The following is a 20,960-nucleotide window of genomic DNA, read 5'->3' on the forward strand; positions in this document are numbered from 1 at the left end:
CCCGCCAGGCTCAGACCTAACCATGGCAGTCCGGCTTGGACCCGACCCCGGGTGGCCCGGACCTGCGGGGGCCGAGAGCTGGGCCAGGGGCGCCTATCCTGCAGCCCCAGCCTCGGAGCGTCCATGGCGGGGAGAGGTGCCTCTCCCCCCAGCCCAGGTGCTGCTGTGGGGAGAAAGCTGTGGGGGAGAGGCCTGGTAGCCCCAGAGCACGCTCCTGCACCCCAAACCCTTCATCCCCAGCCCCACCCCAGAGCCTACACCCCCAGCTGGAGCCCTCCCCCCAATCTAACCCTCTGCCCCAGCCTTCTGAGCCCCCACCCACACTCCAAACCCCTCCACCCCACCTCCACCACATGAATTTTGTTATGTGCACCAATTTGAAGGTGATGTGTCACACATCACCTCCATATTGGTGCACATAACAAATTCATTCCGCACATGGGTGGGAAAAATTAGAGGGAACACTGACCGTGACCACCCCTAAAATAACCTTGTGACCTCTGCAATTCCCTTTTGGGTCAGGACCCCAAATTTGAGAAACGCTGGTCTCCCTTGTGAAATCTGTATAGTGTAGGGTAAAAGCACACAAAAGACCAGATTTCATGGGAGGAGATCAGAGTTCATGGTCTGTGATGCGTTTTTTTGGTCATGAATTTGGTAGGGCCCTAGCAATAAGGAAGGACAATAGTACACCAAGCGGATTGGGAAAGAAGACCTAATAGACAAAATGTCCCTCCCCACTACCCTAGGGTGAAACACATTGTTCACTCTCTGCAGAGTCTAGGAACAGGAGCTTCACTCTGGCACGGGAAAAGATATCTTATTGTCCTGATCCTTTTAGCCAACAACAGGGTGTCCTGCTGTTCCTAGCAAAACATTAATCACATCTCTTTATTGAGTTTATGTGTACGCTTTTGATTTTCAATGAGAAAGGCTCAGCATAAGCCCTTCTAGGAAGTATACTATAAGTCTCCCAGACTTAGAATAGCAGAGACAGAGGAAAAGAGATTGTTGTTCAGGACTGAGGTGTTTCAGAAGAATTGTGTTGTGATCCAGGAATAGAATAGCAAGGGGTGTTACAGGTCAGGGTGCATTGACAGTGCTTGTTCTGCCTGCACTAGGCTGGGCTCAGAGTGGATCAGTCCTTTTGTTTTCTGAGCACTGAATTAACCACGCAATGGAATATAAGAATAACAGGCTTGTCCCTTTCCCCCTTTGTCATAAACTGCAGCTCTTAGCTAATAATTGGCCTCAAGAGTGATGCAGATGTCCTGAGAGTTGTAATTGGATAGATCTACCAACAGTTCCAGGGTCAGCCTCATGCTTTTAGCTGCTCCTTCAGGCTGCCTCTCTCACTCCATCTGTTCTTATGTGACCTCAGTTCTGTGATCTCTTTCTCACCTCACAAACTATCCAAAACAACACTCAACAAAAACTCCTGGGTAGGTATACACAGACACAGACACAGACACACACATTTTGTCTTAAGTGAGGCTTATGCTTACAATTATGTTAACGGGAGGGCAAGTTCACATCTGCTAGTCTCACTGGGGTTTTAACTCAACCCATACAAAGGGTTCACCCAAGTAACAACAATATTTAAAATGGATTTTTGTCTATCACAGCCAAAGCTCTTAGAAGAACTATGACCGAAAGCACCCCTGTATACACATCCTACACATTAGTGTAATAATCTTTGTGCAAAATATGCCTTGTGAGGTATCACTTAAAAGCTAGTGACACATTGATCATCAATATTCTTGTGTAATGTATGTGCGAAATACTTATTAGGAGTTATGAACATAAACTGAAATTATGACTACAAACGTGCTTACCAGATTAGTCTGGGGAGTGGGTAAACCGATTTCTCAAAGACAAAGGATAAGCTGACACCTCTAGCCAGGTGTCATCAAGTTGACTGGCAATCACTTGTCAAATGGCCATTCTTTGGCAACAAAGCGGGGCAACAAATCGATCTGCATTTTAGCAAACAACAATATGGAACCTCTTTTACCACGAGACTCCCTGTTTCTTTCTTCACAGCTGGAATGAACTTTATCTAGGGGTAACCCTCAGGAAAATGTATTTCAGAGGGGTACAGAACTATAAAAGTGAGGGGCAAAAACACACCAGGTTCTCTCTCTCTTCACCTAAGACGACAAAGGAACCAGCCCTTTGACTTTGCGGGGAGATCCTGATCAAAGAATTTGGTCAGCTCTGTTGCTGGGATATTACCTTGAACCAAGTCTAGCTTATTAAGTTTCAGCGACTAGAAAGAGTTTTATCTTTATTTCTCTTGTAACCTTTTCTGACTTTAATATCTTGTACTTGTACCCACTTAAAATCTCTCTCTTTGTAGTTAAATAAATGTGCTTTATTTTTAATCTAAACTAATCCAGTGTTGTGTTTAAACTGATCTGTTTGGTAACTCCAGTTAAAGTCGCAAACGGTTGAATATTGACCCTTTACAGGCGCAACGGACTTTTTATATCTGAACTGCCCAGGAGGGGCTGGACAGTGCAGAACACACGTTTTTGGGAAAAATCAGGACTGGGAGTGTGTTGGGGTCACCTTGCAAGTCATAACCAAGGCTGGTGAAAGCCAGAGAGTGTGGCTGAGTGTTGCTGACAGGCTGCTGGGGTCAGAGTTGCTGGACCAGGACTGTAGCAATACACAGACATTCAGGGTGTGATTTGCATGCTGGTAAGCTGTGTGTGAGTGGCCCAGGTTGAGAGCTACAACAGTAAGCCATAGTGAGGCATCTAAGGTTGTGGGACAGGAGGTGAGAGAAAGTTGGAAGGTATTGCCAATACAGAGGAGGACTGGAATATCATACAAGAAGATCTGGATGACCTTTTAAACTCGAGTAATAGAAATGGGATGGAATTTAATAGTGCAAAGTCATGCATTTAGAGACTAACAACAAGAATTTTGCTATAAGCTGGGGACTTACCAGTTGGAGGAGACAGAGGAGGAGAAAGACCTGGTTGTATTGCCTGATCACAGAATGACTATGAGCTGTCAGTGTGATATGGCCATGAAAAAGGCTAATGCAGTCCTAGGATGCATTGGGTGAGGTATTTCCAGTAGAGACAGGGAAGTGTTAATACCATTATATAAGGCACTGGTGAGATCTCATCTGGAATACTGTATGCAATCCTGGTCTCCCATGTTTAAGAAAGATTAATTCAAACTGGAACAGGTACAGAAAAGGGCTACTAGGATGATCCCAGGAATGGAAAACCTATCTTATGAGAAGAGACTCAAAGAGCTTGGCTTGTTTAGCCTAACCAAAAGAAGGCTGAGGGGAGATATGATTGCTCTGTATAAATACATCAAAGTGATTAATACCAGGGAGGGAGAGGAGTTATTTAAGTTAAGCGCCAATGTGGGCACAAAAACAAATGGATTTAAACTGGCTATCAACAAGTTTAGGCTTGAAATCAGGTGAAGGTTTCTAAACATCAGAGGAGTGAAGTTCTGGAACAGCTTTCTAAGGGGAGCAGGGGGGGGAGTGGGCAAAAAACCTAACTGGCTTCAAGACTGAGCTTGATACATTTATGGAGGGGGTGGAATGATGGGACTGCCTACAATGGCATGTAGCCCATCGGCAACTGGCATTAGCAAAAATCCCCAATGGCCAGAGACTGGACACTAAATGGGGAGGGCTCTGAGTTATTACAGAGAATTCTTTCCCAGGTATCTGCTTGGTAGGTCTTGCCCACATGCTCTGGGTCTGATTGCCATATTTGCGGTTGGGAAGGAATTTTCCCTTGGGTCAGATTGGCAGAGATGCTGGAGGTTTTTCACCTTACTCTGTAGCATGGGGCATGGGTCACTTGCAGTGACCCATTTAATCTAGTGTAAATGGTGAATTCTCTGTAACTCAAAGTCTTTAAATCATGATTTGAGGACTTCAGTAACTCAGGCAGAAGTTATTGGTCTATTACAGGAGTGGGTGAGTGAGATTCTGTGGTCTGCAATGTGCAGGAGGTCAGACTAGAAGATCATGATGGTCCCTTCTAACCTTAAAGTCTATGAGGCCTTGTCTACACTACGAGAGTAGTTCGATTTTACTTAAATCGAATATTTTGAATCGATATTGCAAAGTCGAACGTGTGTGTCCACACTAAGCACAGTAATTCGACTTTGTGAGTCCACACTAACGGGGAAAGCGTCGACATTGGAAGCGGTGCACTGAGGGCAGCTATCCCACAGTTCCCGGAGTCCCCGCCGCCCATTGGAATTCTGGGTGGAGCCGCAACTGCCTTCTGGGTAAAAAAAAAAGGGGCCAGGGTGCTTTTGGGTAACTGTCGTCATCCGTCCATCACTCCCGCCCTCCCTCCCTCCCTGAAAGCGCCGGCGGGAAATCATTTCGCGCACTTTTCAAGTCATTGACAGCGCGGACGCCACAGCACTGTGAGCATGGAGCCCGCTGCAACCATCGCTGCAGTTGTGGCCGCTCTCAACGCCTCGCAGCTTATCATACAGGTTGCCCTGAGGCAGATGCAGAAAAGTCAGGCGAGGAGGCTACGTCAACGCGGTGATGGGCTGAAGTCTGAGAGTAGCACAGACCTCTCAGAAAGCAGGGGACCCAGCGCCGAGGACATCACGGTGGCAATGGGTCATGTTGATGCCGTGGAACGGCGATTCTGGGCACGGGAAACAAGCACTGAGTGGTGGGACCGCATAGTGCTGCAGGTCTGGGATGAATCACAGTGGCTGCGAAACTTCCGCATGCGGAAGGGAACTTTCCTTGAACTTTGTGAGTTGCTGTCCCCTGCCCTGAAGCGCAATGACACCCGGATGCGACCAGCCCTGACTGTCCAGAAGCGAGTGGCCATAGCCCTCTGGAAGCTTGCAACGCCTGACTGCTACCGGTCAGTCGCGAGCCAGTTTGGGGTGGGCAAATCTACCGTGGGGGTTGTTGTGATGCAAGTAGCCAAGGCAATCGTTGATGTACTGCTGCCAAAGGTAGTGACCCTGGGAAACTTGGAGGCGATCATAGATGGCTTCGCAGCGATGGGATTCCCAAACTGCGGTGGGGCCATAGATGGAACTCACATCCCTATCCTGGCACCGGACCACCAGGCCAGCCAGTACATTAACAGAAAGGGCTACTTTTCCATGGTGCTGCAAGCACTGGTGGACCACAGGGGACGTTTTACCAACATCTACGTGGGATGGCCGGGCAAGGTTCATGACGCTCGTGTTTTCAGGAACTCTGGTCTGTTTAGACGGCTGCAGCAAGGTATTTACTTCCCGGACCACAAAATAACTGTTGGGGATGTGGAGATGCCTATAGTCATCCTCGGGGACCCAGCCTACCCGCTAATGCCCTGGCTCATGAAGCCCTATACAGGTGCCCTGGACACTGAAAAAGAACTCTTCAACTACCGGCTGAGCAAGTGCAGAATGGTGGTGGAGTGTGCTTTTGGCCGTCTCAAGGGGAGATGGAGAAGCTTGCTGACTCGCTGTGATCTCATTGTTATATCGGCTTGCTGTGTGCTCCACAATCTCTGTGAGAGCAAGGGGGAGACCTTTATGGCGGGGTGGGAGGTTGAGGAAAGTAGCCTGGCTGCTGATTACTCACAGCCAGACAGCCGGGCGATTAGAAGAGACCAGCGGGAAGCGCTGTGCATCCGGGAGGCTTTGAAAGCAAAGTTCCACAGTGAGCAGGGTAACCTGTGACTTTCTAATTTTGTGTACAGAGAAGCCTTCACCCCACTCCCAACACACGTTTCAAAATAAAAATAGTTCTACTTTGATAAAGCACACCGTTTTCTTTAATACTGTTTTCGCGGGAATTTTTAAAAACTGGGACGCAGAGTGTGGTGCGGAGCGGGTGTAGTGTAGTCGCGCGAATGCAGCTTCTAAACTCAAGGACTGACAGGCTCCGCTGCGGTGGGATGGTTCTTTCAACGGAGCCTGTCACCCCTCCTGATAGGGACTGTGTGTATGGGGGGGGCTATGTGACTTTGTGGCAGGGGGGGGACGGTTACAGATCCCCTGCTGTGTGGCTCTGTGATCCTGCCTAAGGACCGCCGCTTAAGATCTCTAACTGCCCTCCCCTGCCACAAAGTCACAGAGCAACCCACCCCCCACCACATAACATGAAAAGAACCTCCCAGACTAACCAGGGTAAGTAGTCACTGCATCACTGCACTATGTATGTGCCCTGCTGCTGTGCCTGCCCCCGCCTATGTACCCTGCCAAAGGTGACTGTCCTGTCCAATTACCAACCCCCTTTCCCCCCCTCCTCCAAAAGAACATGATGGAAACAGTAGTTAACAGAAACATATTTTTTATTATCAACTACACATGGGACTGGGAAGTGAAACTTGGACGGGGGCTTGTGTCAGGCGGGAAGGAAAGAACTTGTCAAACTTTGGGGACTGAGAGCCTTCTGCTGCTCGAGCTCTCTGCAGGGGTGGAGTGAGAGTTAGCAGGGACTCTGCCGCCTCTCCTTGTGTGCACTTTGGGTGAAGGGAGTATGGGACTTGGTGGCGGGGGAGGGCGGTTAGAGATGGACTGCAGCGGGGCTCTGTCCTCCTGCCTCCGTTCCTGCAGAACATCCACAAGGCGCCGGAGCGTGTCCGTTTGCTCCCTCAGTAGTCCAAGCAGGGTTTGAGTCGCCTGCTGGTCTTCCTGACGCCACCTCTCCTCCCGATCCATGTTGGCTTGGTGCATTTGGGACAAGTTCTCCCGCCACTGGGTCTGCTGTGCTGCCTGGGCTCGGGAGCAGGCTATAAGCTCTGAGAACATGTCCTCCCGTGTCCTCTTCTTCTTATGCCTAATCCTCCCTAGCCTCTGGGAGTGTGATGACAGGCTAGGTTGTGAGACAGTCGCAGATGGGGCTGTGGGAATGGGAAAAAGGGAGTGAATTCCTCAGAAAGATAAATGTACTTGTGAACAAAGAACATAGTCTTTCTCTGTGAACAGGACCATGCACAGCACCTATCACATGCGCACTCAGCACAAGGTCGAATTCTTGGCCTTCGCATTCAGTGTCTGGGGTTTTGCAGAGCACTTTTGAGAACCCTGTCAGGACAACGGAATTGCTCTTGCACGCAGACATGGTAAGCCGTAGATTCGTGGCAGCTTAAAACTTTAATATTAGCAATGGCCTCATTTCACATTGAAATCAATGTCGGTCCCTGCTGCCAGCAATCCGGCAAGCAGGAAGTCTGCTCCTGTCCCACACCCTCGCGGCTGTCCCCGGGAACGATCCCTTTCGGCTGACCCTCTCCCGCCTCCACCGCGTGGCTGCAAACCAGCGGTTACAGTTCTGTAAAGGAACGGTAAAGCAGTCCCAACACTAACATTCCCCTACCTCATTCAAAGCAGGTCATCATGAGCGACATCACCCTCATGAGGATCTCTGAGAGCGACAGACAGAGAATGCTCCGGGAAAGCCTTCAAAGACCAGGGCCGTATGCCGCCATGCTGTGCCAAGCAATGATTCCGGAGTACTTGCTAGTCTCGTGGCGCGGCAACGTGTCCTACTACGGAGGACCCAGTAAGGCCGCTCTCCCCAAGAACCTAATGCAGCGGATTTCAAATTACCTGCAGGAGAGCTTCCTTGAGATGTCCCAGGAGGATTTCTACTCCATCCCCGGACATATAGACCGCATCTTACTGTAGCTGCAGTAGCAGGGACTAAACAGTAGAGCGGCTTGGGCAGGACAATCATGCCAAACCGGACATTGCTAGATTTTTTTCAAATAGTTGCACTGCCCATGACTGAACCGTTAAGTTAATCAAAGTAATCATGAGAAACCCATTTTTTAAATTGTTAATAATCATGTTCTGTTACAAATAAATGTTTAGATGTTTACAACACTTACTGGATGATCCTTCACCAGATTCTGTGTCCGGGGTAACGGCTGGGGAGGGTTGGTAGGGGATCTCTGTAAGGGTGATGAAGAGATCCTGGCTGTCGGGGAAATCAGCGTTGTGAGCGCTGTCGACTGCCTCGTCCTCCTCATCTCCTTCCTCATCTTCCCCGTCCGGTAACATGTGTGAGGATCCGGCCGTGGACACTATCCCATCCTCAGAGTCCACAGTCAGTGGTGGGGTAGTGGTGGCGGCCGCACCGAGGATGGAATGCAGTGCCTCGTAGAAACGGGATGTCTGGGGATGGGATCCGGAGCGTCCGTTTGCCTCTTTGGTCTTCTGGTAGCCTTGCCTCAGCTCCTTGATTTTCACGCGGCACTGCGTTACATCCCGGCTGTATCCTCTCTCTGCCATGTCTTTAGAGATCTTCTCATAGATCTTTGCATTCCGTCTTTTGGATCGCAGCTCGGAAAGCACGGACTCATCGCCCCACACAGCGATGAGATCCAAGACTTCCCGATCAGTCCATGCTGGGGCCCTCTTTCTATTCTGAGATTGCACTGCCATCAGTGCTGGAGAGCTCTGCATCGTTGCCAGTGCTGCTGAGCTCGCCACGATGTCCAGACAGGAAATGAGATTCAAACTGGCCAGACAGGAAAAGAAATTCAAATTCAAATTTTCCCGGGGCTTTTCCTGTGTGGCAGTTCAGAACATCCGAGCTCTTACTGCTGTCCAGAGCGTCAACAGAGTGGTGCACTGTGGGATAGCTCCTGGAGCTATTAGCGTCGATTTCCATCCACACCTAGCCTAATTCGACATGGCCATGTCGAATTTAGCGCTACTCCCCTCGTCGGGGAGGAGTACAGAAGTCGAATTAAAGAGACCTCTATGTCGAACTAAATACCTTCGCGGTGTGGACGGGTGCAGGGTTAATTCGATGTAACGGCGCTAACTTCGACATAAACGCCTAGTGTAGACCAGGCCTCAGACACAGCCCCTTACTGGTTTGGATTATACCCCAGAACTTCACAAGCCCGTATTGACAAAATTCACTTCTTCCACCCCCAAAGTCTGTTGAAAAGATGATTTAATTTCATGAAGAGTTGGTGATAAGTATAAAGAATTACCTAATGCCCAAGATAAATAAGCAAATGCTGGAGGTTGGGGCCACTTTGGAAAGAGGTGGGATGACAAATAGTTTCCAGATTTTCTTTTAGAGGAAAGAGGAGGTTCAAGTTTTCACTTCCAGAGTTTTCTGCCGCTTAACTTCTCTTCAGGCATTTTGGCCAGAAAGAAGCATTGTGCTGACAGTGGCAGAAACAGACAATCTCTATGATTTGGCAATTCCCAGGACTATATACTTGATATGAACAACATTTGAACAAGAGAAGGAAAAAATGTTTCTTGGAATCTTTAGTTGGTCAACTTTTGCTGTGGCCTGTTATTGTACACATCAGACTTTAGCCAAGGAGTAAAAAGAAGCAGTTTATAGTTTACAAGAAAGGTAGCAGAGGCCAAATTGCACCATTTCCGGGTTTCCTCCTTGATTCTTTTCTTAGCACTTCTTGTCTATGGGAGTAGTCCAAAAATTAATGATTTATTAATGAGATCCTCTCAGTTCTCACCCTTTTGGAAATCAGCATTGAGCAGATCCTTAAATTTATAGCGTATCTTCTCCTCTGGTCACAAGCCAGCGGATCCAGGTGGTTTTATATGTATCCTGCAAAGCAACTATGACCAAATTCAACTTAGTAAAGCTTTAAAAAAACAATGTGAATGATTCAGTCATGCTAGCATTCTGAATAACAACATTACTGTTTGGTGCAATTTGAGACATTTTATAGTAGCTGTAGTTCTCTAGAGCTCTGCAAAAAAGATTTTGGGCCCAACTCTACATTGTGCCAAGGCCCCATTATGTCACTCCAGAGGCGTAAGGGCCTGTAAAGGGGTGGAAATATTCTCTGTGGAATACCCCGAGGTAAAGGCTCCTTCTACTGCCAAAGGGGCTCTAATCTGGCCCTTTTCCCAGTCCTCAGCACATGTCGGGGAAGCCAAAGGAGGGAAGAGGCAAGGCTGGGCATTGATGTGTTCTGACTATTCCCTGCTTCTATAGTCTATTGGGCTTAATTCCACAATGCTGCACACTGTCTATTGAGCCAATCCCTTGCTACTGCATAGGACTGTTAACTACAGTGATGGAGGAATTCAAAAAGGACTCAGGCTCACAATTTCCAAAGAGCCCCACCAAAATCATGAACAGTTCCTCATCCACTGCTCCCTGCACCTCTGCACCCCCTTTTTCTCCCAACCCAGCCAGATCCTTCACCTGACCTCCCAACTTCTTCTCTCGTTCTGAATATGCATCTGGCTCCCAAGTCATTCGCCTCAACTGCTAAACAGCCCTGAACCTTCACTGATACTCCACTGTGAGGATCAAAGGTCTGGTCATACTCTATGTTCAGTCCCAGCCGTGGTTTCATTCAAATCTTATATGCTTAGAGACTTCCCTAGGTTAAAAGTGCCCTAGAAGGTATTTCCCTTCCCCACCTCACCCAGCGGGGAAGTCCCAGAATGCACAAGGTCTGAAGAGAATAGTTAGACCAGCAGAAAGAACTAGACCTATTGAAATTTCAAAATGGATTTCAGGGATCAGAGAAGAAGAGAGAGGCACAGAATTTACTTCATTCAACTATTTTAATCTGAACGGCTTAATTTCAGGATCGGACTGAAATTTGTTAAGTATCAGAGGGGTAGCCGTGTTAGTCTGAATCTGTAAAAAGCAACAGAGGGTCCTGTGGCACCTTTGAGACTAACAGAAGTTCTTCTTGCATCTGAAGAAGTGAGGATCTTACCCACGAAAGCTTATGCTCCCAATACTTCTGTTAGTCTCAAAGGTGCCACAGGACCCTCTGTTGCTTTTTACTGAAATTTGTTGTTATTGGCTGACACATCGCTAGCTACATCAGGATTTAGATACCCTTAAATAAATAGGACTTATAGGATATCTATGCTCTGGCACTTAGTGTTTTGCAAACTAGCAGCCATGAGGCTTTCACCCTCTAATTGTCTGCATGTGGTTGAATCAATGACAAATAGTCTGACAGTCACTCCATTGTGTGATCTGCCAATACTTGCTGCATTTTGTTTGATTCAGATCTTGCATTGACAATCAGAAACTGACTTATTGGAAAAGAAGAGAGGGGAAGGGGCGTGTTTACATCACCCATTCACTTTACATACAATCCCTTTTTATTTTTCAGAATCTTTGCTACAAAATTTTCTTTGTGAGTAAAATTAATGAACTGGGGCAATAGCATAGAGTTTGTCTTGATGATATAGAGTTGGTGAGCTGCAAGGGTTTGCACATTGCACTACACATCACTCAGTATTAAAGACCTCATTTTATGGCCATGCATGTGGCTATGCAAGGAATTTCCATAAAGAGAGCTTAGACTCTGGAAAATGCTCCAGAAGGCCAGCGTGTGAGCAAGGAACGCCCATTTAATTACTTTAGAAACTTCAGACAAAGTACTCGGAGTCCAAATTGGACCATCTCCAACACTGTCCTGGCTCCGTACAAAACGAAGCTGCGATTGGAGACTTCCCCTGGCTCCCCAGTAGCCTGCTTTCTTAAAACACACTTGAGTCTTGGGTGACTATACTGAGAACTGCAGTGATATTACACAGAGATCAGGTTGGGGAAAATAACAAACCCTGAGGCCCTACAGAGCAATTTTAGGAAGACATGTTGCACTGCTCTCAGATTTCTTTAAACCTCTCTGTCTCCATTTTATTCTTCTCAGGGACAGCCTGGAACGAGAGGTTTTCCTGGATTTCCGGTAAGTGGAACTGTTAATCTATGAGGTACAAGTGTATAATATTGCCAGCTCATGTCACTAAAGCTAAGTGCCTTTCAGCATTTCCATCCAAAACCATGGACCCAATATAATGTAATTGAAAAGTTTTTTTCTGTTTCATTTCTATTTTCTTTTCTTTTTAATGATGCCTTAAAAAACAAAGATACAACACTAAAGGAAATTAAATGTTTTAAAAACCCTAATGTTAAAATACCATGGTTGACGCCAGGTCTGTGCTGTAAAAAACACCCCAAAACAACCAAAATAAAGAAAATAAACCCCAGGTAAGTGAAATTCCATCCTTAATGAACTCCAGTGTGATATTGTAATAACAAAGAGCCCCTGAGATTCATCCGGCTCTGTGCAGCGTGGCTCAGCTATTGACTTTGCTAGACGAAAGCCCAGGCAACAGGAGGGGAAGAGGGTAAAAGCATGGCTGGAATTTCTTTTGCAGCACTGTAAGTTACAGATATAACCTGAGTGGGCCATGACATGAAAAACAGATTCTGAAGATGAAGAAATTCCCATTTCAGCCCCACACTTGCTGGCAGGTTGGTCCTGCAGCACCATCCACAGCATCTATTCTGTTCCAAAACTGTATTCATTATGTATTTTCTGTTAATTTATTCTGATAACTGAACTATCTTTGTCACAGACACACCCCTCTGCCAGCCTGCTCAGTTCAGCTGAGGGCTTGGTAGTTTTTATTCAAGGATTTGCTGTGTATAACCACAGATCTGCGGGCAATTGCCTTGGACTGGGGAGGGGGGGGGGGGGGGGGGACCAAAAAAAAAAAACCAAGGAATCTGCAGTCTCCATGCTCACTGAGCACTGGACTCTCTGCCCTGCCTCTCTGAAAGGTGGCCAATAATTGCAAACTACCCTCACTTTAGTAGGAGCAAGGCACTGAGGAGAAGCAGATCTCTCCACACTTTGATGTCCAAGCATAAGGAGAGCAAACAAGCCCAGATCAAGTTAAAATAAAAACAAACCAGGGCCCAGACTTTCAAAGGTGTTTTGGTGCATGACTCCCATCTTCCCATTTTATCCTTTCCTCTCCCCTCACTTCTGCCCCTCTCCATGACTTCTCAGTAATCCTGCCAGAGTCCTGAGGACCCCCCATTTTTCCTACACAGCCCCTCACACTTGAGCCCTTGCATCACAGCCAGCATCCTTCTAGCCAAGGAGAACTGCAAGGGCCATTCAGAGCCCATCAAGATAGTTCCTTAATTAGCCAGAGGCCACTCGTGACTGAGGCAAGAAATTCCCTCATGGGACTGAGCGATGGGTACATTGGCTCTGCAGCACACACCCCCAGTGAGAGACCAGGATAAGAAATCTCTCACATAGCAGCACTCCACTGGGTTAATCAATTTGCTTTCTTTCTCCTATGTTCTGCATCTCAAGTGATTCATTGTTTAAAGTCACAGCCACATCATTCCTTCACTGTTCTTTCTGCCATATCCTGTATAATCCAGCTGTATCCTACTGAGTCCCCACCCAGATTTGTGGGGCAAATGCATAAACCACCAATGAACTAGTTTCCCCATCAGCTCTCTCTTTTTTCTTTCAGGGCCCGATTGGTTTGGATGGCAAACCAGTAAGTGAAACATCTCCCTCACAGCTTCTCTCTCCCTGTTTATTTGCCTTTGTCTAGTACTTCCCCTGTCCTCTGAGCCAGGCTGTTAATAGGTTAATTTGTATAGAATTATTTTGCAAAGTGTGTGCATGCAAATTTGCATATGAAAGATTGTGGGCAGGAGAACACCACCACCAAATTCCCCTGGAGAGGCTTCAGAGCATCAGTAAATCATGGAAGGTGCCCTACTGATGTTGCTCTTCTGGTTACCCTATTGCTTCACCTATGAACTAGCACTTATCCCTGAAGCTGCCCTTTAAACTTAACTAAGCAATTGAGTTCCCACCTCCAGCAGTTACAGCTAGAGACAGAGACAAATAGAATGAGTTTCCTAAGCTTCATATATCATCTCACTGCAGCCTAGACTAGCTATTAATTGAACATTATGGTTTATTCCTCCCCCACATTGCAACAGGTCAGCCAGCACAGCAAAGGATTCTGAAGACCTTTGTGGCACTCAAGCCCCTTTTGTGGTGGACTTTGTTGTAAAACAGACAAACAAATGTAAATAATGTCCTGCCCCTTTTAAAGGGAAACACAGATACTGCAGAGTTTCTCCCAACCACAGTCCAGAAACATGGCATGAGTTGTTTCAGGCATGTCCAAAAGAAAAGTCTAAACTGTAGTTCACTGCAACCAAGTTTCAGAAAGAAAAAGAAACCACAATCCCCCACCCAGTGCTCCTCCTAGCACCAAACCGCATACTAAGGATCCTATCTCACTGCCAGAAACATCCCTCAGCAGCTCTCAGAAGCATCCCTTTTATACTCTGCTGGGGATAATTAATCAATCAGAGCACTGCTACCCTGCACATCACTGCACTCAGGGCAGACAGCTGTGCTCTTTCCTCTAGTCCAAAGGAGAGCATTAACCCATTCTTGTCAACCTCTAGGGAGCGTCTAAATACCTCACCACATGTCCATGCTATTCATTAGCAAAGCTTTATTTTTTGTGCTTTGCACCTAAATGATCAGGAGTGATGATCCACTTGCTGTGAGGCTACATGGGTACAACATTATGTCTTCTTTGGTACCAAGAATAAGCAAAATGAAATGACCAGCCACAGCAAGGGGATGTGTAAATGCAGTGTTTAGGCCTGATTCTATAATGATAACACACACTCTTTTACCTTTTCAGGGCCATCCTGGACAGAAGGGGGAGATGGTAAAAATTACATGTGTATCTTCAGGGAGCAGTGGGTTGGTTTGGGGTTGTATTGGTTCTCCTCAGGGGCATTAACTAGAGTTTGACTCAAATGAAATGAGTAATCTCTGCATACTAACCACCCAAATTCCTGCTAACATACTAACTTTCTAGCTAATATAATAAAATCATGATAGCAGAAGCTGGGAGGTTTAGCTATAATTTTTACATGATGAGTACCTGTATCATCATGTCACAATAGCAACTCTATAGTTATACATGGGAATGTCATTTCCATTATTAAGCCTTATGTTTGGTTACTAAGTATGTTCTTTAAAAATACTTTGGGAACTGAAATGTTTCATGGTTGGACTCATCTCAGAAGTGAATGTTTATGGAAAGTTTCATAAAAACCCATTTAGCAGATTTGGGGTTTTCTGAACTACAACAAAAAGCACATTTGTCACTTATTAAGATGATTTTTCAGATTTTTCTTGATAAATCCAAAATGGCTTCATTTTAATGCTACCAACTTGGCATGTACTTTATGGTGTCCTAAACAAGGCCTTGTGACTTTGAGATATCTGAAGAACTTTAGTTGTGAAATCACAATGATATAGATGTTTAAAACTAATATGTAGCTGTGTTAGTTTCCTTCATTTCATCAAAATTTCAAATTTAAATTTTTTTTTTGGCCAGCTCTAATTTTCACATGGTTCAGGGAGTTCACTATTCACAAGGTTATTCAAATGAGTAATTTGGAAAGCCAGCAATTAGTAATATCCCTGCAGCCAGCAACCATATCATCTACATATAGGTAACTGGACGCACTTTGGGTTACTCAGTTTTTATTGTTTTTGTTCTTCCAAAAAATATCCATTTTGTTAACTCTACTGCTATTCTGCCTATGTGTGCTTATTCCAGGAAAGTCCATGTGTTGATATGCAAGACAGAGAACTAAAGCAATGCAGGTGTTCTCTCTTACTCTCCACTTGAAGCTAAAGTAAAATCATATATCTCTCCCTTCCTTTTCTCCCTAGAATCTGTCAAAATAGTGCAAGCCAGAGCCTTACCAAGCTCCTGCTTGACCTGACACAAAGGCCAGCAATTACTGATTTAACACTACTTTGCAAATTAATTGCTTTCTGTGACCCCTTACTGTTCAAGTAGCTTTCATTAATATACTGCATGCACAGGGCATATCGTTGTTTGCGCCGGACAGAAACTGACTGCTCAAGGTGCTAAATATTTTGTATTTAATATAATCCATTAGAATCAATAAATCTATATCCAGTCATGAAGGATGCTTCCGGAGTATTCCTAAACATCACACTGAGGAAATAGAGAGTTAAAATGGGCCTGACCTACACAGGATGCTCCCATTGGCTTCTGTAGTTAGAGCCCATCCTTCTGTAGGACTAAATGCTGCCCTTTGAGGGCACACATGTGATTCTCAATTAAGCAAATGAAAATTGTATGAGGGAATTCAAGCACAGACTTTGGCTTTTAATTTATTCAGGAGTGAAGCTGCAAGGTGCCGAGCAACTGCAGAGAGACACTAACCAACCTCAGTTCCTATGGAAATGAACAGAGGGTGCCCAACACATAGCTAGAATTAGGCCTTAAAAAAGAAAAGCTATAGGTGAAGCTGAACCCTCTGGTGAGCGTGTGTTAGAGCTCCCCTGCTGGGCCATGCCATGCCACAGAGGCTATTGTTACAACCCTTCCTTAGAGAGTTTTAGCAGCACATGCTTTTAGTTCTGAGGCCCCTGGTTCAATCCCTGCTGTGTCAGCCAACATGGCGGCAATCAAATAAGTGGGGGGCTCATTTGGGGAGCCTCAGATGCTGAGGACGAGCATCCTTTGAGAGGATGAAATATGTAACCCTCTGGTGCATCTGTATTACTGGTGCCCCTCTGTGCTGATCCACAGAGAATATAAGTTGCTCCAGTATCAACTCATGCTTTTGGTTCTGGAGGTCCCTGCTTCAGTCCCCAGTGTGTCAGCCAAGAGGTCGGCTGTCATATAACTACTTAATTTTTCACCCTCCTGTTGGCATCCCCATTCAGTAAAGCTGCAGGACTTGTGCATCTTCGCTCCTCTAGTGTAAGAAACACTGCAAGGGGAACTGAGATCTACCATAGAAATTTTTGGCTAAAGACTTTTTAAAAAGCCACTTTTCCATCTGAGTACATGCCACATGCTGAGATGTTTAATGTTCCTGTCATTGAATGTATAAGCATATATATAACTCACAACAATGTATTTTTTTAAAGGGTGTTGCTGGTCCCAAGGGACAGACGGTAAGTGCTGAACTTATCACCTTCTTGTAAATCTACCTTCTTTTGGCACTTTCCCCCTAATAAGCACAATGCTCTTTAATTAATTTTTTAATTGTTTTCCTTTCACAGGGACCTCCAGGACAAAAAGGAGAAAAGGTAATTTTAATCGGAGCTGGGTTTATAATGACATTTAAAAGGCAGGGAAATGATTGAGTGATTCATCTTGGTGTTCCATAGCCTTCGGCTATGGCTTTCAGAGCAAATTAGGTCAGTTCACAAAACAGACAAGATTTTTCTAGTTGTGGGCTCATCCTGTGGACATCTGAAAATCAAGCTGTGATCCCCCTGCTTCATACATCAACTCCTGTCATGACCAATGCCAAAGATTATGGACTGAGAACTCCTCTAGAAATGCTGTTGATAATGCCTGAGGCTGAATGGAATACAGCCTGCTCTTCTATAGCTAAAGAGTTTACGGTACAAACTTATTTTCTTCACTAAATTATGCAGCTCTGACTCAGAATAGAGCTATACCAAATGTACCAATGTGAGCTATACCAAAGTGCCTTTTTTGACCAGACTCATAATTTTAACTGAGGCTAAAATGTTTTCCACATGGTCACATTGTAATCAGAACAGAAGCATTTTAAAGCATGAAGGAGAGTTAAAAGCAGCAATGGATAAAGAGCAACATGAGACCTAGGTGCTTTGATGAGGTTTTGTTTATTTTTTCCTAAATTGTTTTAAGAAAAAGACCCTGACACTAATAACAAAATACAGTGTTTCCAAAACCAGAAGTCAAAAGCATGTCTCCTAAATCCATATGTAGGCCTCTAAATAAGAGGTCTGATTTTCAAAAGTGCTGAGTGATGTTGGCTCAAGAGTTTTGAAAATCACCATTTATTTAGGTGCCTAAATATGAATTTAGGATCCTATTTTTTTTTTAAATCTTATCCCAACTGTGAAGACCCAGCAGCCGCAATGAAAATCCGATGGGTTATATGCTGGGAAATCCTATAAAATGGTAGTTTGGGTACATTTCAAAATGAGAGAGAGTGAGAGAGAGAGAGAGAGAGAGAGTCTGTCTGTCCATTGCTTTCTGTGGATCTCTGGCCAAAAGACAAATGATGACACTGGGGAGAAAAGGGGTAGTGGATAATACACTGGATGCTCAGTTGGTATAAATTGGCATAGCTGTAGTGTAGCCATGCTGATTTCTACCTGCTGTGGCTCTGACCCCATATGCCTACTTTAGTTCACTGCATTCACAATTTAAACTATTTTCTTTTCATCCCCTCCTTTCACAGGGCCAGTGTGGAGACTACCCACACAGGGTAAGCAGTATTTGTTATTAACTGTCCCATGGCTTGCTGCACATTAATCCTAGTTTATTTGAATGACTTTTATATGGGAATGTAGGATATTTCATTAATGAGGTCCATCATATGTGTCCCACAAGTGCCATTTTACTGACTGACATGTGTTGTTGGAAGAATTTTCTAAGAGGGATTTACAACTTTATTTCATTCCTTTAAACTAGGACAGCCCTACAGATATATACCCATACCATCCCCTCATGGAGAACCCCCCCCCCCAACATCATCCTGTCAGGAGGTGGGCTTTGCCTCATGAGGAAAAGGATGAGGGCTGCACCCCTAAACCTGGTGGATCCCTAGGGATCTGTAGGAATCCAGTGTCATTCAGAGGCTTTGTGCCTCCATACCATCTCTGGACCCTAGTAAGTGCCCTTGCTGGCAGCATGGCTAGGACATCTGGGGGGGCCTCAGGGAAAATGTCATATAGCTAAGGGCTCTGTTATCTTTTTCACCTAATTTGCATAAGGCCAAGTCAGGGCACAAGGGGCATCTCCTGCCCTGATTCTGCACTGTCCTGGCCACTTCTCCCTTCCCAGCCACTCTGCTCTCTACCCTCTCCTCTTCCAGCACAGGCCCTGGACCATGTGGAGAGCCTTCTATAGAGCCCGAAGGGAGGGATGGTGCTGCAGAGTTGGCTGAGCTAAAGTTGGGTGAAACTTCCATGGGTGCCCCCTCCATGTGCAGATCCAGAGGGCACAATCTGGCCCATCTGCAGAAATGTAGGCTTCAAGAGCAAATCAGTGAAAGGCAATGGGTAAAACTGGCCGTGTGCCTGGAAAGCCTATGTATTTATAGTTAGAACACTTAAAGTCCATGTATTCACTGAGGGGCGGGAAGTTTTTTGAGGGAGGCGGGGTAGAAATTCTTTACCCAGTAAATAATGCCTATGGTCTACATTTAGAGTTAGACATCCAGTTCTGTCACAGTTCCCAGTGAATTCCCTGTAATCTTGTAGATGCCGCCTGGCTTTTTGCACTTCACTGCTTGGAAAAGGGGAGGGACACTTATTTATTTTGGTAATAATCTTATTAAGCCCAGGAAGTAGCCCCACTTGCTTCCCCATCCTGCCCTTTCAAGAGAGACGGGAGTATATCATCGGGTTTAGGGGATTATAGGGATAGAATTTAACCAGGCATAAACAAAACTAAAAACAACTCTAGCTCTGAAAAGCCATTGGAAATGCACTGGAAGGACATCATATGAGAGGATTGAAACTTTTAACCACTGTGCACAGGGAGACAGGCTTAAAAGCTTTCTATTTATTTTTTCAAAAGCCTCTGGACAATTGGATCGGGTGCTGGCCCTGGGCCCAGAGAGAAGTGGGGTTAGGGGTGGTCCAAGACTCTGGTATGAAGACTGCATGTAGATAGCAAACCTGTCAGGCATCTGGGTGTTGGGGGGAGGAGGGTGGTCGTGTGTTCCGGCCCCGATACAATAATAGAAGGTCAGCTGTGTTTATTTAGACAAGCCATCTCACTAGATTGTTATGTTAAAAAAAAAAAAAAAAGCTAACAACAATGTTCACTTAAGCAGTGTCCTGGGTTCCATTACAGCCCTTGGCTCCAGACTGTCCACATTGTTCAAAGTGAAAAGCGGGGGCAGGGACTCAACACAATTAGGAAATGGAGAAATTGATTACAAATTAAGAGAAATAACCTCAGTTTATACCTGACTGAGGTCACAAGTGGTCTCAGTTCATAGTCATTGCTGGATGTTGGTCCACATTTAAATTCCACCACTACCCAATCAATAGTTGGCAGTCTCCACTTAAAAAAGGCCCAGGACTGTAACACAGGAGGTGCTACAGGTTAGAGTTATGACGCACACTGGCGAAGCTACGAAAGGGAAGCCTGCCTGTGCCCTGCTTGGCTCTATCCAGGACTATAGGAGCACCATATCCAATCTTTTAAAAAGTGGTATGGAAGTTCTTAACCTGTCTGAGTCAGAGCTTCTGATGTGTGTGTGATAACTGCCCTCAGACCAGTTTCCTGTGTTGAATATACCTGTGAGACAGAGGGCTCTAGGGGGAAGGGAATAGTAGATGTGGACCAGCCTATGCACAGATATCCCTCTCTTCCTCATTATAAGGGAAAAAAAGGGAAATGAACATTAAGAAAAGTCCCTTTTTAAATAGTTTTACGCACTTTTTTAGCTAACTTAGAATTTGTCTGGTTCACACAAGCAGCAGTTACCATCATCAGATGCCATGGGCAGGACAATGAATTAGAAATATGATAACAACAGGGACAGGTTTTTGGTTTTTTTAAAGAGAGGGAATTTGAAGTCTGGGCTCCCTCTTAACCTGCCTTGGCCCATTTTTTAAACCATCAGTCTATTGTGTAACCCATGAGCAAACAGGACATACATTCCCATGGGTAAAGAGACCATACTAGGAGGTTACACGGTCTAATCCTTAAAGACAGACTGGGTCATCAGAGCATGTTACAAAATCACAATGGCCAGTCTAGGGCTGGGAATGGAACCTAGTCTCAGAATAGTCAGGCCAGTAAAGTTCTTTTTTCTCTTGATGATGTGGTGTATCTAACTGACCCAGTTCTGTGTCACTGTGTCTTCACTATCCCCTAGGAATACCTAAGTACAACACTTGCAGCCCTGCGCTCTAATCAGATCCTTACACTAAAGGTTTGTGGGTAATGGTCTAACTGGACCCAGTTCTGATGCAAAAGAAACAAGGATGTGGATACAATATTGCATGCTCTGTGTTGAAAAGAACTTGCCATTGGGACTTTGGGGATGCAAATCTGGGGACAGAAGAAAGAGGCTTGAAATACATTTCTTACCCACACCTCATATGCTTGCTCTCTAT

The 20,960-nt window shown here is 45.5% G+C and overlaps 1 protein-coding gene across 5 annotated transcripts in view; it reads left to right on the forward strand.

Annotated features, from left to right (window-relative positions):
• Window positions 1-20,960, forward strand: part of COL13A1 (collagen type XIII alpha 1 chain) — a 165,061-nt gene that overhangs the window by 74,899 nt on the left and 69,202 nt on the right. For 4 of the 5 annotated variants that reach the window (XM_034775200.1, XM_034775199.1, XM_034775202.1 and 1 more), the window contains 6 exons: window positions 11,640-11,675; window positions 13,267-13,293; window positions 14,470-14,496; window positions 16,752-16,778; window positions 16,887-16,913; window positions 18,065-18,091. In XM_034775200.1, the coding sequence (XP_034631091.1) occupies window positions 11,640-11,675; window positions 13,267-13,293; window positions 14,470-14,496; window positions 16,752-16,778; window positions 16,887-16,913; window positions 18,065-18,091 (171 nt within the window). Of the gene's footprint in view, window positions 1-11,639; window positions 11,676-13,266; window positions 13,294-14,469; window positions 14,497-16,751; window positions 16,779-16,886; window positions 16,914-18,064; window positions 18,092-20,719; window positions 20,777-20,960 lie in introns of all 5 variants that reach the window. The other variant, XM_034775203.1, reaches the window with a different exon arrangement.

This window comes from Trachemys scripta, chromosome 7 (assembly GCF_013100865.1).
Source record: "Trachemys scripta elegans isolate TJP31775 chromosome 7, CAS_Tse_1.0, whole genome shotgun sequence".
NCBI classification, from domain to species: domain Eukaryota; kingdom Metazoa; phylum Chordata; order Testudines; family Emydidae; genus Trachemys; species Trachemys scripta.